This window comes from Melanerpes formicivorus, unplaced genomic scaffold (genome assembly GCF_026170545.1).
Source record: "Melanerpes formicivorus ecotype bairdi unplaced genomic scaffold, bMelFor1.0.p_v2 SCAF_16, whole genome shotgun sequence".
NCBI lineage: Eukaryota > Metazoa > Chordata > Aves > Piciformes > Picidae > Melanerpes > Melanerpes formicivorus.
Window position 1 is genome coordinate 5,623,389 of NW_027142368.1, and position 15,886 is coordinate 5,639,274.

At 41.6% G+C, this 15,886-nt stretch overlaps 1 protein-coding gene across 1 annotated transcript; it reads left to right on the forward strand.

The window, feature by feature from the left end:
• Window positions 1–3,192: 3,192 nt before the first annotated feature.
• Window positions 3,193–15,754, forward strand: RCN1 (reticulocalbin 1). The gene is made up of 6 exons (XM_068147860.1): window positions 3,193–3,446; window positions 7,144–7,337; window positions 8,867–9,045; window positions 9,589–9,649; window positions 12,506–12,705; window positions 13,727–15,754. The coding sequence occupies exons 1-6, from the start codon at window positions 3,229–3,231 to the stop codon at window positions 13,832–13,834; spliced, it is 960 nt and encodes a 319-aa protein (XP_068003961.1). The 5' UTR covers window positions 3,193–3,228; the 3' UTR covers window positions 13,835–15,754.
• The last annotated feature ends 132 nt before the right edge of the window (window positions 15,755–15,886 follow it).

Consider the following 15,886-nt stretch of genomic DNA (forward strand, 5'->3'; position numbering starts at 1 on the left):
CCCTGACTGAGCTGCAGAATGCATTTGTCTTCAGTGCTGAAATAGGCTCTTGTTTTAGATCTAGCCTTTCACAGTCCTTCCGGAGAAACCAGACAGTATGCCACACTGACACTGAGAATGAAGGTACTTCCCTACACTCACCACTAGTAAGTTAAGCTCACTTGTGTTTCAGCATCCAGCCCCAGAAAACCATCATTCCCTGATAACAAAGTGCCACCATGAGAGCCTGGACTGATGAGTTAAATCCACTACCTCATTCCTCCAGGTTGCCTCAGGGGACTATTAATCATAGCTACATGAGACTCTGAAATGTACTCAATTTGTTGATGAGAAAACCAGTGAGCGTATCAGTGCTTTACCTATTTACATAGGGATCTCTGTGCAAATGGAGCCAAGCTCCATGAGGTATTGCATGGGAGCAGGAAATAAACAAATGAATTCTGCAAAGGACAGAAGAGAAGCTTCAATATCAGTGTGTCTTTGCCTGATGATTAGGAATGCTGCACAGTCCGTAAAGATTTAGATGAAGCAGAAGATTTCAAGCAGTTTTGCAGGCTGAGTTTTTAACAGGGGATGCATTTGCACTCTAAGAATTCTTAAGGGATACATCAGTCATACATTCACCATATCTTTTCAAACCAAAGTAAGCCTCAGTCTTTAGGCCTGAATCTCAATGTAGTTGTAATATGGACTTCAATGTAAATAAGAGCACACAAAAAGGTGCTTACTCAGAAAACTACACTATGATACCATCAAGTATTCTGACTTGACACCATCAAGTATTTTAGCAGATGGGACTCACATGCATAGAAACTATATGCTCTGAGAAGAGTTTTTGCTTCTGAGAGCATCATGAAGATGGCTATTAGCCAGCAGGCATCAGGAAACACAACTTCACTTGGGGATCAGTTACCTGGCTGCTGGAAAGGCACAAATGAACAATGTCCAAAAACACTGACAAAAGATGTAAGAATACCCTCACTGGGATAAATGCAGACTAAAGACAAAGTAGGATACAAAACAAATCATCTCATGCTTTAAGCAGGTAACTGGACCTACACAATGACTGGCATATTGTAGCTCTAGGTATATTTCATACAAAATAGTTTGTTGACTGTAAATCTATCCATGAAAGGGAAAGTAAATATGTGAAGAGCAAAATGCAAGATGGAAAAAATGAGATAAATATTGTTAGATTCAGGGGAAAAATACTATAAACAGTAAGCAAAGCTCTTTGATTTGCTCTGTTTTCCAGCCCATAAAACCCTAATATCTGCCAGTGTTTCATTAAAAGCTTATAAACTACCCAGCATGCCTGCTGTTGCATAAATGTATTGCTAAAAAACATTGTCGATGTTGCAGACCTGGTATTTTGCAATATTTCAAAGAAACCTTATGGGTATAAACCTCAGACACATTACTGAAAGAAGTGTGGATTACAAAAATAGCACCTTAAAGTCTAAACCTAATTAATATTAATCATTCAGTAGCAGTAGGTTTCTCTCAGCAGAGGTGTTCATAGCAAGGCTACTAAAACATAAACCACCAACATTTTCAGTGAAAATTCTTTGGTATTTTAAGAAACAAGTGTTGTGGATAAAGGATTTAAGAGAAAACATCTGCCTTTTTTTGGTGAATTGAGTAAAAGGAGCAAAAGGTATGACTCTTCATAGGGAACTGACAGTTCACGGGTCAGCACTGGGACCAGTACAATTCAATAGCCTGGATGAGAGAAACAAGGGCACTATCAGCAAGTTTGCTGATGGCACCAAATTGGGAGGAGCGGCTGACACACCTGAAGGCTGTGACATGCAGCAAGACCCGGACAAGCTGGAGAGTTGGGTGGGGAGAAATTGAATGAAATACAACAAGGACAAGTGCAGAGTCTTGCAACTGGAAAGGAACAACTTCATAGACCAGTGTAGGTTGGAACTGACCTGCTGGAGAGCAGCATAAAGGAAAGGGACCTGACAGTCCTGGTGGACAATAGGGTGGCCATGAGCCAGCAATGTGCCCTTCTGGACAAAAGGCCAATGGTATCCTGGGGTGTATTGGAAGGGCTGTGATTAGTAGGTTGAGAGATTCTCCTCCTCATTTACTCTGCCCTAGTGAGGCCACTTCTAGAATATTGTGTCCAGTTCCAAGCTCCTCAGTTCAAGAACAGCCTCAGGGAAATGCTTGAAAGAATCCAGTGCAGAACCACAAAGGTGCTGAAAGGAGTGGAATATCTCCCTTATGAGGAAAGGCTAAGGGAGCTGGGGGGCTTTAGCCTGGAGAAAAGCAGACTGAGGGATGACCTCATTCATGTTTATAAAGATGTGAACGGTAACTGTCAGGAGGATGGAGCCGGGCTCTTCTCAGGGATGTCCAGCAATAGGACAAGGAGCAAAGGGTGCAAGCTGGAGCAGAGAAGGTTCCATGTGAACCTAAGAAATAACTTTTTCACTGTGAGGGTAACACAACACTGAAACTTCCCAGAAAGTTTGTGAAGTGTCCTTGTCTGGAAACACTCAAAACCAGCCTGGATGTGTTCCTGCATGACCTACTCTAGGTGATCCTGCTCTGGCAGGAGGGTTGGACTAGGTGATCTTTCGAGGTCCCTTCCCACCCCAACATTCTGGGATTCTGTGACTCTGCTATAAGTAATATCCTTCTTGGGAGTGCTGCAACCTATTTTTCTACTTATTTTTATTGGGAGGGTAACACTCAAGACAGAGTCACTTCTTTTTTTGTTTTACTTGTAGTCTTATTGCCACCTACCTTGAAAACAAAAAGAATCACTATTTCATACTTCCATCCTCTCCTAAAAAATTTAGGATGACAGCAGAAGCCATCAACCCGATAGCCTGAACGAACTACCCAGAGTGACAGAAAGAGCCGCTACTTTGTGCTGACGTGTTTTCCTAAGAGTGTAAGCGCAGAACGCCACGATGACAACCCAGAGGAAGAGGACCACTTTGATTTCCTCAACGGTTCGCCTTTGCAAACGCCTCGCACACCCGCGGCGGCGGCGGGCAGACCCCACCACGCTGCAGACGTGGCGCCGGGCCGGGCCGGGCCGCTCTCCCGGCGGCCGCTGCCCAATCGCGCCCACCCCCGTGACCGGCCAGGGGAGGAGCGGGGCGGGGCGGTGGCAGCGAGCGGGGCCGTGATCGGCCTCCGTCTGCACCGGGCAGGGTAGGAAGGGCAGTAAGCCGCTGGCGCGGCGGGACTCGCGGGGTGCGGGGCATGGGGGACAGCGGGGCGAGCTGGTGCCTGGCGCTGGCACTGCTGCTGCTGCCGGCTAGCCTGGGCAAGCCGACGGCGTGGCAGGAGCGGCCGCGGCCCGGCACCGCGCAGCACGAGGACCGGTCAGGCTTCCAGTACGACCACGAGGCCTTCCTGGGCAAGGAGGAGGCGCGGAGCTTCGACCAGCTCAGCCCGGAGGAGAGCCGGCAGCGGCTGGGGTAAGAGGCGCAGGCGAGGGCCTGCGGAAACGTGGCAGGGGGCGGGCGCAGCAAAGGCGGCCCGGCGGGGGGTGCGGCGTGGGGCCGCATGTGGTGTGTCCCAGGGGGTGGTGGGTGCTCGGCCGAAGTAGGGAGAGCGGCTGGAGGCCGCTGGACACTGCTTGCACCACTCCAGCTCCCCGGCCCCGAGGGGGAAGCTGGTCCCTGCTCATGTGGCAGTGCGCTGTAGCCGAGTCTAAGCAGCGCAGCCTCTGCGGTTAACACTTCGTGCACAAACCGATTTTGCAAACCAGCAATCAACAATTCACCACGTTTGCGTTTTTCTCTCCTGCCTTTTCTGGTTCTACAGCAGTAAGCCTCGTGGAGGGAGCTACTGTCTGTGGTGCTGTTGCCCAGTGTTGGACAGACCTCACACAATGCTGGAGAGCTTTGCTGCTACAGCTCCTTGCCTCTGGGTCACTTACCCGGACCAGATTAGTGTGAACCAAGTTTAAAGCCTTCCTTCTTCACAGCCCCATTTATACAGTGCCACCTCTCACACATGACTGTCTTTAAAGTGACAGATTTAATGAAAAGTTATTTTTAAATGCATTCTGGGAGAAAACAGGAATGTACACTCTGCTGCTCTAACCAAAGTGTATGCTGCTGTGTTTCTAAGTCATTTTACCATGCTTAGGAAGGGTGACAGCACATTGGTCATCTCATTGACTAATGCTTGAAGGGGAATTACAGGGCCAGACAGCAGTGATGCAAAGCTACCCTCACATTCTTCCAGCAAAGAGAAACGAACTAGCTAGTATGCGGAAAAAGCCTTGTATGCTCAACTACCTGCAGCCTCTGTGAAGGAGCAGCTGCACAGTATGGTCATGGTTTGACACGGCACATACCAGCCTATAATTGTATTGTGACCTGAGAGTGTGCCTGCCCTTAACATAGATTCTGCTTGAGAAGAATCACACATTGCCCACCCATGCACAGTACCACAACCCACCTGGGCCTTGGAGAAGCGTGACAATGCTGGTGCAGCATCCAAGAACTCTTATTAAGAGAATGGAAGATGGGCTAATGAGGAGGGCAGTGGGGCTACCATGCTCTGAACTTTCTGCTTGCCATTTGTAATGGGCCTGTCACTTTCAGAGAACATAAAAAACAATTACAGATCCTCAAAATGTATATGTTTCTGGGTTTTATGCAGGCCAAGACCAGAGTTTATCAACATATAGTTGTACTCACACCAGGTGCAGAGTGGAAGTGGTCTTCATGCAGTCACTTGGTAGCAGTTTCCTTGCCCCAGCTGTGTTTCATCACCAGAGGTCTTCACAGAGTGGCAGCTTAAATCTGTCTAGTAGCAGTCTGTACATACCTGTTGCTTGTGCCCTCTTGCTCCTTATTATAAGGTGGGAAACTAATACTGACTGCAATCCCACCCCAGTTAAAAGGAGAAAGTAAGCTTTCAGGTATTACACACTTGCACAAGTCAAGTCCTGCATATGAGCTGGCTTTTTTCTGTGTTAACCTGCTCCCTGGATTTTTTCTGTATTTGAGAATTAACTATTTAAAATAAAGGCACTAAGGCTTTTCAGACTGGTCAATGTACATGAGCTCTACTACAAAACTTAGAATTATCCTGAGCCATTTTACAGATATTATAACTCTGAAAAGTGGGGCCCACAGTCCCTATGATAGCTTCTTGCCCATACCTCCGGGAGCTTGTGGGCAAGACTATTTCTTTGTCCCCATCTGCAGCTGGGAAGCTGAATGAAATAGTGCACGTAGATGCAATGGACCTATAAGAAGAGATAAAGAGAAAGAGGCATGAAATGTTTTCTAGCAAATAGTCTTGACTTCCATGGTACTAAAAATGCCAAATTTTTGCTAGCATAATTATTTATTGTAACTAATACATTTAACAATAGAAAGAAATACCAGCTAAACCAATTAAATCAAGCTCATTGTAGGGCTAATTTATTGACAAATACAGTCCATCATGCAATGAAAGGCACCCTTGGCAGTCAATTCCTCATGGAATTTATACAATAGGGAAAAAGCTTTCCAGTCATTTTTTATGTTACTACTTCAGAAAGCGTATCCAGCATCTCCCTTTTCTCTCCCATAGCTCAGAAATAACATATTTATAAGTTCAGTTCAATACCATCAGACTCACACAAGATTGCTAGAAATTCAGCAGATGCTGTTACTTGACTCTGGTAGCCACTTTCATAACTAAGGCTTGGGGAAAACTTGCTTCACTAGTTGAGAAGTTCCAGTTGGTCAGAGCCAGTTTCTCTCTGGAGAATTAGGATGTTGAATTGGAGAGAGCTTTTCTGTGTATTCTTTGGCTGCCTGGTGGTTTAGGGAATTCACCTGTCGAATCTCAAATCAAGATTTAGACAAGATAACTCCATCTTTTACCCCTTGTTACAAGTGATGTATAACTAGTCTATAGGCAATGTGATTGAGCCCATGAGGACTAGCTGTTCAGATGATAGGGAGTTGGTCATTGAGGGGTCAAACTACAGTTTGCAGCTGTACCCCATGAGCAGTAGTAGTACAAGGGATAAAACTGCTGATGAGCCTAAACCCAATTTGGATACACAGAAGAGATTTGATGCTGGATGACCCAGTTCCAAGAGCAGGTTCCACAGTTTCCCACAGGCCAGTGCCTAGATTATAACAACACTATCACAGGTGTACCTACAAGTTGTGGAATTAAAGCTGCATTCTTACTTTAAAGAGAGGGTTTTACTATCTAGTCTACCGTTGTAGCTGGGACAGGAGACAGTTTTATAAGCTCAAACCCAAACTAGTAGCATTTAGCAATTGCAGGCATCCCTTGAGACGTTTATCACAGAGAACCTAAATAGTAGAGGAAAGCATGGCCTCCTTTTTAAAATACAAAGCAAAACAAAACCCAAACCAACATGCATAGTTTTTCAGGTCAGTTTTATCTGCAGCTATGTGCAGAACTTTTCAGTGGTGAAAGTTTCCCTAGGAGTACACCAGTACATTTCACTCCTGATTTCAACAGGACTTAAGGTTAGCAGCTTTACAGAGGACAGTGGCATATCCCAGCTGCCAGCAATGACTGGAGACCTGCTGCAGACTAGCTGTTGTGTTAGCAAGTAACAGGCATTCCTGGCAACACAAACAATACAGCTTTTTGTTGGGAAAGATAGAAGAAACAAAAACAAATGGAGAGACAGGAGTGTACATGTTCAGTATTACACAGTCACCTCACTCTGTCCTAATGTCAGTCTGATGGAGAGCCACCGAGAAACTGAAAGTGACCATGTATCCTAGAATCTTCCTCTGGTTGCCTCCAGCAAATTCCCATGCAGATTTTCTCTGAAGGTGAATTTAGGGTGTCCTTCACTTAACAAGTGTGGCCACTGCATCCAAAAGTGAAGAGGAGGTCCTGCTAAGTTAGTGGATACAACCTATGAAGTACAGATACTTTGTTCACTAATTTTGGTCATGTGAGTTCTGTTTCAGTTATTCAGAGCAATACTGGATAGTGAATAGAGACATATCCCTCAAAATAATCTGCAAAATGCCAGAAAGCCTTAGCCAGTAGGCTAGCTTTGTATATTCTGGGCACTCCATTTATGTGGAAAATCATGACCAGATAGAGATTACTAAAATTACATGCAGTTTGTTTCTCTGTCAGCTTTTAAGGATTGCTGGTCTCTTTTTACAGGAAGATTGTGGATAGAATAGATGACAACAAAGACGGCTATCTCACAACAGAGGAATTAAAAACCTGGATTAAACGGGTACAGAAGCGCTACATCTATGAAAATGTGGCTAAAGTTTGGAAAGACTATGATCTAAACAAGGACAATAAAATTGCCTGGGAAGAATACAAACAAGCCACATATGGTTATTATCTAGGTAAGGTAATACTTTCAGATCATATGCTTCAATCTTACTGAGATTATAAAGCATGATTTCATGCCTTGCAGTCAACAGGACTTTGGTGTCACATTTAGGACTCAGGGAAATCACATTAAATTTTATAGACGTGCAGAGGTCAAAAGCACTTCTTAGTTGCTTACTGCAGACTTTTCCCACGTGGGTCTCCAGCACACAGAAGGTTTTATAGAGGGATTATTAAATGTACTGACAAAGATGAATTCATGTCTTCTTCAGTTAGAAATATATTCTGTTTTAAACATTAAAAATGGTACTGTAATTTAAAATTGCATAAATAATGAGTATTTTGTTCAGTCTCTGAAAATCTTAAGAGTATAGGCTGAACTTAAGCTATCCCAGTTACTGATTAAAAGAAGGTCTTGCAGAATAACATTCTTCAGACTGGGATCAACTGCAAATGAAAGTCCTTAACAGCTCAGGCAAAAGAAACACATATTGAAAAATATACCTGCATCTTCCTCCCCCGATACATTCCCTTTGCTTCTCATAAGTTAATTAAGGAAAAAGGAGGTAAGAGATCACTTAAGCTAAAGGGCAATGCTGACAGAACAACAAATCAATATTAATTGACCATTTAAACTTACTGAAAATGAGAAGACAGTATCTACCTACCACAGAGGCAGTTTCTGGAGCAAGCTTCCAGTAGCAGTAATAATTTCAACTTCTACCTGAGACTAAAGTGGAGTTTACTACGTTTGCAGAAGGAAATACATGACACAGTCCCTGCAACAGAATCTCGGGGAGCCTTTTGTCTTTGCTCTTTGTAATCCCGCAGATTTAGTGAACATTGCGGTCTTGTGTTAATGTACACTTAAAATTCCCATCTGTGGTTCCTGGCCTTACCTTTTTCAGCAGTGTTTGTCTCCCAACATGTGAATTTCAAAATTGGTATGAGTATTTGTCATGTTCAAAGTCAGTTTAGTGATCCTATTTTAAAAATGAGATCAAATACCGTTTGATTCATGCCACTGAACACACTGAAAAATGTAATTGTTTTAATCTGAAAATAATTGTTAGGTTGCCTGAAACAGAGTAGTAGCAGTTAGATAATTTCAGTCAGCCTTCTATCTTCTGAAACCACTTTTGTTTTGCTTGCTTTTTGAAACTGAAGCTCTGTATGCTGATGCCTGAGAAGAATAAAACTTGTGTGAGTCAAATCTACTCCAAATGCTGCCTAAGCAATGGCTGTAAAATCAGATTAAAAGAACCCCAAACGACTCTGTGAAGGTTACAACACTGCAAAATCCCTCATCCTGGTTTACAACAGAAAGCTTAGTGAGATATTTAATAAATCACCTTGAAAAAATCATACAAAACACAACCTCTGAATTCAAAGCTTAACAGCAGAGAAATTCCATTTTAACACAGCTGCTGTCCTAGCAATAAGCCTTTCTATTTCTAGAGCCTAACAGCAAACTGGGATGCTTTATTGTGGTAATGTGTTTAAAGGGGAGCATGCTTCTGAGATTGCCTTGATTAACTTGCAGAAAATCCAGAAGAGTTCCAAGATGCAACTGATCAGCACAGTTTTAAGAAAATGCTGCCTAGGGATGAAAGACGATTCAAAACTGCAGATCTGGATGGAGATTTAGCTGCCACTCGTGAAGAATTCACTGCCTTCCTTCACCCAGAGGAGTTTGAGCATATGAAAAACATCGTTGTCTTAGTAAGCAGAGCAGAAGCAATGCCATTATTTTTACTTTTCTTTTTTTTTGATGAGCTTTGAAGTGCTTCTTTAGCCTTTCTGTGCAGAGTTTTGTAGAAAGAGACACACGTGTAATAGCCAATTGGGGAACAGAAGGGGATGCCTTTCTTGAAGTTCACATAATTTAGAGCTTTCAGTATAAGACAGACTTGTTAAATGCATTTATCTCCTAAATGGAATCAAGAAACAGGGTCATGGAGTTACATCAAAAAAAAGAAAGATGTGCTGACATGTGGCAGCAAAGTGTTTAATGCAAGCTTGTATCTGCTCAAACTTAAAACTTAAGCCTGATGTCGAGTTCATTTGTACATCATTTCATGTTCATTTTGCAACATGAAAGGGTATTTGTGTGTTATATAAACAACAATCACCCTGGAGTCAGTGAGAGCATGCTTGCCTGCATGCAAGGGGCAGGCCAAAGCCTCAAAATGTTAAGTGATCAAGAGATGAGTACCCAGAATGCTTAGTTCTCTCTCAACCTTTCAATGCAAAACTATTTTTCAGGAAACCTTAGAAGATATAGACAAAAATGAGGATGGTTTTGTGGATCAAGATGAGTACATTGGTAAGTGCTGGAATGTGTTTCTTACATAATCTCCAGTCCATTTGTCTATCTTCTCTCAAACTTGCAGCAAAATTTGACGCAAAGCTGACCACTTGTGTGCTGCAGTCCAACCATCCAACCCAGAAAGTTAAATTTCTTTTCACACACCAGCAAAAGCATCCTTACACTTTACATCATCAGATTCTCCTTTTACTCTCACATAATTTGGCTAAGAGGGTGGGTAATAACATTTTTCATGACAGGAATATCCTTAGTGTACGTCACCACATTAAGAGCTTTTTGAAGGTATTGTTAGAAATGCAAGAGGATCAGAAAGTGAATTAAGTCTCTTCCCCAGTTTGAGTGGTGGTTGACCACGTGAAATAGCTGGGAAGCACACACTGCAAAAAAGAAATTTCATGTTTTATCTAATGGTAATTTTCCTACTTTAAAAAACCCCATACTTCTCCGATGGTGATGCCATTATTTTTCTTCTAGGTACAGAAGATGCTGATTTCACACAGTCCATTTTCAGAAGTGAACTGTGCAAAAGCAGCACTAAGATTTAAGATTCCCAAGTGATGGGCATGAAAGTTAGCTGTGCTTTAATTCAGTGACAGAAAGAGAACAAAAATGGGAACCACAAACAGCAGATCAGTCACAGTTGATCTGCACAAGCTGTAGTCACACTAGGTAGTTGGCTGCTGTCTTGTACTTAGACCTATGAAAACAAAACAGAAGCAGGACAGGAGATCAGCAGTACATAATATGTTTTAGCCTTCAGAATCATGCTGGTATAAAAAGTTAACTTCTTCCACTGCACTCACTTTGATGGGTTTTAAATCAAAAAAGTAACACCAGAAAAGCATTAGTGCAAACTGAGATGAGTCTTTCTGTTTCTAGTGGTGCTATAAAGATCACTTCACATATAATAGGAACAATATACACACGTTAATTAATGGCAGGGAGGTTCTATTCCTTGTAAATTATATTTAGCCTCAGAATGTGAATGCTATTCATTTATGACTGAAATAACAGAGCAGCATAATTTCCACAGTAATTTCAGTTCATTCACTGACATTACCTACATATAATTATAAGGTAATTGTCAACATTTGTTACCATGTGAATGCTGGTTTTTTCTTGTCTTCTATAGATAGGAACATAGAATGTTCTAGTCACGATCACCCCACATTGGCAAGGATGATAAAAATCAAATTGATGGGACATGTCAGTTGCTTCAAATAAACAATATAATTTGCACTTTAAAAAATGGAAAAAAGAAAGTGAATGTGTTGTCTGAAGTTTTCTTCATCAGTTCAGGAAAACTATGCTTACAGTATTCCTACTTCCCCTTTCAGATGTAGTATTTTTTGGTTTTGATGAAGGTGGGTATAAAACACAACAACCACCACCAAAACCAAATCTCTTCTTTGGTAATTTATAAGGAACAACAAAAATAAATCAAAACATTTCAATCTCTGGGTTCAGGTATTTGATGGGGAAATCTGCTGAAGATTTCCTTCAAATAGAAAAATTTGTCCCTCATCCTCCATCATCCTGTTTTGTCTTCTACAAAATTTGGTTTAGATTTTACACAGGCAGCAAGGCAAAATATTCCTAGTTGTGTTAAGCAAAAAGAATTAAATTCTTACTGTGCACAAGCAGGTAACAGAGTGTTTCAAGGCCTCTGGACAGTTCTACCAGTAGAGAACTTCTGCCTAGTGTACATGCTCACACTGCAGGGTCAAGGGAAGTTATTCCTAGAATTCATACATCCTGTACATACTAGCCAGCCTGTGGCCCTGAGACCATCCATCTGGGGTGCACATTTCCTTAGAGCATCTTGAAAACCAAACTCAAAAGGCATAGAAGTAGTATCAGAAAGAAAGTCTTAATTAGAAATAGAAATTGGAAAGCCTAAGGAATAGACAGGCTTGATAAACAGGAAACAATTGATTTGCCATGGTACCCAGAAGAATAGTGGACATACTACTCGTCATTCAGAATGGTTATATGTCATTTGCTTTTAATAGTCACTGCTACTCTCCCAACTCTGTTTATACAGATAGCTGCTGCCACTGTGGTATCTTCTTAAACACAGGACAGGACTGATGCACAGAGCCACTCATGTATATGATCCTTCATCACAAATGATGCATCCTACATCATAAATGGTACTCAATCCCAAGGTACCAATCCATGACAAGTGCACTGCCTGTGGTTTCTCACACAGAATGCACCACTGATTCATGACTTCTCCAGATCTGTGCAATACCTTCTACTGGAGTATGCTGTGGCACTACATGGTTACAAAAAGGACTCATTTACCAAGATGAATTCCTCTTACACAGACCTTTCCAAAAGTAGGACAAAAGTGTTCAAGCTCTGTTTAGGGACTTCAAAAGTAGGACAAAAGAGTTTTGTTTTCCTAAATGTTCCCTGTACTTTTTTTTTCCATACCCATTCTCTGCTGGCTGGAGCCTGATCTTATCCACAAAGACATTTCACTGGCAGGAACAGGATAGGATTGCTGAGCTCCTTTCTTCCTCTGTAACTGAGCCTAGCACTAAAGCTAATGACTGCTATTTGTCTAAAGACTCTTACAAGATTTTCATTCTGAAATTCAGTGGGTGATGTCTTTCACCTCTCACGTTAGCCTGACAGAGGTAATGTAAGGATGGACAGCATCACCAGCAGTGAAGAAACAGGCCTGAGAGAAGCAGCACACAGCTATTAACAGCCCACACTTCATTTTCTAGACAAAGAAACACTGTGAAAAGTTTAGTCTTCCTCCGATGGATAGTCTGTCTTAAGTTTGTGCATAATTTGCAAATTAAATATGACTCCAGTGAGACTTTTTTTTTTCCTCTCCAGCTGATATGTTTGCAAATGAAGAGGGTGGACCAGAGCCTGACTGGGTGATCACAGAGCGTGAGCAGTTTTCAGATTTCCGTGATCTCAACAAGGATGGAAAGATGGACAAAGAGGAAATTCAGCACTGGATTCTCCCACAAGACTATGATCATGCACTAGCTGAAGCCAGGCACTTAGTCTATGAATCTGATGTAGACAAGGTACTTAGTGCTTCTTAAGAAATTTATATAAGGTGTTGTGGTTTTTCTTAATGATATCAGCTTGCAAGAATTTATTCATTATGATTTTTCTTATTAGTACACTTCAAATGGAGTTCTGCAGACTAGAATTGCTAATGCATTAATGTATCAATGTTAGTTTCAGTTGGTAGGGTTACAATCAAAGTAAATGTAGTAAAAACAGTTTATCAGCTCTAGAATTCCCCTTGGCTTTCATTAGGTTAGGTAAGAGATTATTTATCACCATGGCTTTTGTATGCTAATTAAACTGCTAGAGAAAAATAAAAGATAAATTGCATAGAGGCTAGTCAAACCCTGCCCACACACACATTTCTGTAGATTCATAGAATAGTTTAGGTTGGAAGGGACCTTAAAGATCATGAAGTTTCAAACCCCCTGCCATGGGCAGGGACATCTTCCACTAAACCAGGTCACTCAAGGCCTCATCCAGCCTGACTTTGAATACCTCCAGGGAGGGGGCATCAGATACACTTCTTTGACTGAAAGACTGGCTCAGTACATCCAGTTCATCTAACCTGGGAGATGAATGGTTCAGTAGATCCCAGATGGTGATCTTCAGAATTGTAATGTGATTGAAGCTGGAACCTGAAAAGCCAGAACAATTTGCATAGACAGCTTGTAAATTGCTAATATAAGAACCATCTTCAACAAAGTACACCAGAGGATTTTCTATTTTGTTGCCAAGAAGGACAAACCAAACCACAGAGCAAAACTGCTTTCCAGAGAACCCAGACCCTGTTTGGCAGTAAATTAATTACAAAGAACTTTCAATTAGCAGTTTGACCTAGATGAAGCCAGTGGGAATTCCAGCTTCCACTGGGGTCCAAATTTCACTCTCCATGACAGCTACAATGATCCCTGAACCCACAGTCTGCTGCTTCAAAGAACTGTTTCCCAGGGCTCTTGTAAGTCAGTTCTGGTGTGTCTTTTACTTAACTTTTAAAATGTTCTTACTGGTTTTTTTGTATTTTCCTCTCACCAGGATCAAAAACTAACAAAAGAGGAGGTTCTGGACAACTGGAATATGTTCGTTGGAAGTCAAGCTACTAATTATGGGGAGGACCTCACAAGAAACCATGATGAACTATGATATAGTACAGCAGCCACTATGCCACAGACCTTTTCTCTGCTTTATCGAAATCACCATGTCCACCCTCTCTTTTTGGAGAAAGTGGGCAAGGGACATACTCACAAATGACTGACTTGTATTAATATATTTTTAATATACCAGTTTATTACCTCAGAAACCACATAGAGATAGGTTTTTACTCTTTACACATAGCTAAGTACACTATCTTAACTACTACAGTTTTATTTTGGGAAAAGTAAAAACTTTTTTTAATAGGTTAGAGCCTGACCTGACAAAGGCACTTCTGAAAACAGGGATCTATAATAGTGAAATATTTTCCTTGAATACCCACTTTTACCATAGTACAATGCAGCTAGGATTAAAAAGAAACCTAATATTTAAAACAGACTAAGTTATTTAGTCATCTTTTTTAACAGAAATAACAATTTAGAGTTACACTTTGACTCTTCTTCCAGAGGAAAGGTTTGACATAAGATCCACAGACTTTTCCTCCACACTATTTTTCTCTTCTGGTATGGGCCAGAGGTGCTGCAGAAGGTAACCAGCAACCCTCTGGGTCACGGCTTTCCAATTGCAACATCCACAGCTGCCCCTTCTCTCTAAACCCCCATCCCAGTGCAGAGACAGCACGCGAGGCCCAGCACCCTGTGCCGGCATTCCTCAGCGAGGATTGTAGAGTTCATAGTGACAGCTGCTCCTCCTGACAACAGAATAACGTACGATTGTTTGTGGGCTGTTGGTTATGCTCTTTCCTGGGAGGAATTATGCCACATGGAGCATAATTTGTCTCACGCTTTTCGCACTTTACCCAAGCCATCGTCTTGTTCACACAGTGTGAATGGCAGCAGTTCTGTGATGGAGAAAGAATGAGACATATCAACCCTCTGGGCCTTCTGTCTTCTCTGCCACATTATAGGACAGATTTATGTGGCTAAAGCTCTGGTTTTGTATGTATATACGTATAACTGTGTTACTGAAGCAACTATGAAGGTGGCTTTCCTTCCAAAGAAAGGGGTAAGCTTTCCACACAGGTGCTTTCTTTTTTACAGTATAATGTGAGCTATTGCTTGTATATTTTCATATACCAAACTTAGGTAAGTTTGGTTCTTTTTAAATGTACTGGTTTTAAAATAAGCACAACAAAACCAATACTTCATTTTGATACTATGAAGGTGCAATAACACTAACACAGGTTAGCATAAAGAGATGGTGTTTGAACATATGAACCAAGCCTTTAAAGCCAGTAGTTCTCAAAGCACAGGGTCAGTGGCAGCTCCTGCAGCACTGGATGGTCATCTACAAACTGTCTGGACTTATGGTATCAACTGTTTCTCTTCACCTCATTAAAAACAACAACAACAACAAAGCAATAAGCTAGAAATAAGCCCAATATACATAGCTGCTGTCACTAGAATTTGTTTTGAACACCAACGCTTGGAAATCAGAGCTCCACAGCAGGGTTGGTTCAGTTCCTCGAAGGTTTGGTGTATAGCATCACACACTGGTGATCACATAACCATTGAGAGAGGAAGCTTTGAGACTCAGATTGTGATAGACTTCAGAAAATAAACAAATTGGTGAAAAACGTGGAACAATGCAAAACTGACCTCCATGAAGAGTGTAATTTTTATAAGGGCAATAAGAACTGTGGTGAAATCTTTTAACATCTTTCAATTGAAGATAATTAAATCTAGATACCAGTGTCTGGCAGAGATTACATATTCTTGCTAGCACAATTATTAAGCATTTTGGTGTGCACTTAGGACATTGCCAACAATGTCTCTGAAAAGTCCCTACCTCTAATATGCAGTAGGACAAATGTCATAAGACATCAGTGAACTGTTTCTGCTTTTCCAGTACTCTCAAGTTAAATGCCTAAATGCAGTGTTATCTGAGAAGCAATAAAATTGTATCTTGGCACATGTGAAAGAGTATCTGTTTTGTTTGTGACCTTGATTTGGAGAGGTTTATTGCTTTCTGTGACCTTAACAATCTTGAGAACTTTTTTTTAGTAGTCCTTTCATACTCAAATTTAACATTTTAATGTTTTAA

What these genes read in the sequence shown, in the direction of transcription:
- RCN1 (XM_068147860.1), top strand. Translation starts at nt 3,229, where the DNA reads ATGGGGGACAGCGGGGCGAGCTGGTGCCTGGCGCTGGCACTGCTGCTG. An exon ending in GAGAGCCGGCAGCGGCTGGG is followed by an intron (nt 3,447 to 7,143) that starts GTAAGAGGCGCA and finishes CTCTTTTTACAG; the next exon opens with GAAGATTGTGGATAGAATAG. An exon ending in TGAAAAACATCGTTGTCTTA is followed by an intron (nt 9,046 to 9,588) that starts GTAAGCAGAGCA and finishes ACTATTTTTCAG; the next exon opens with GAAACCTTAGAAGATATAGA.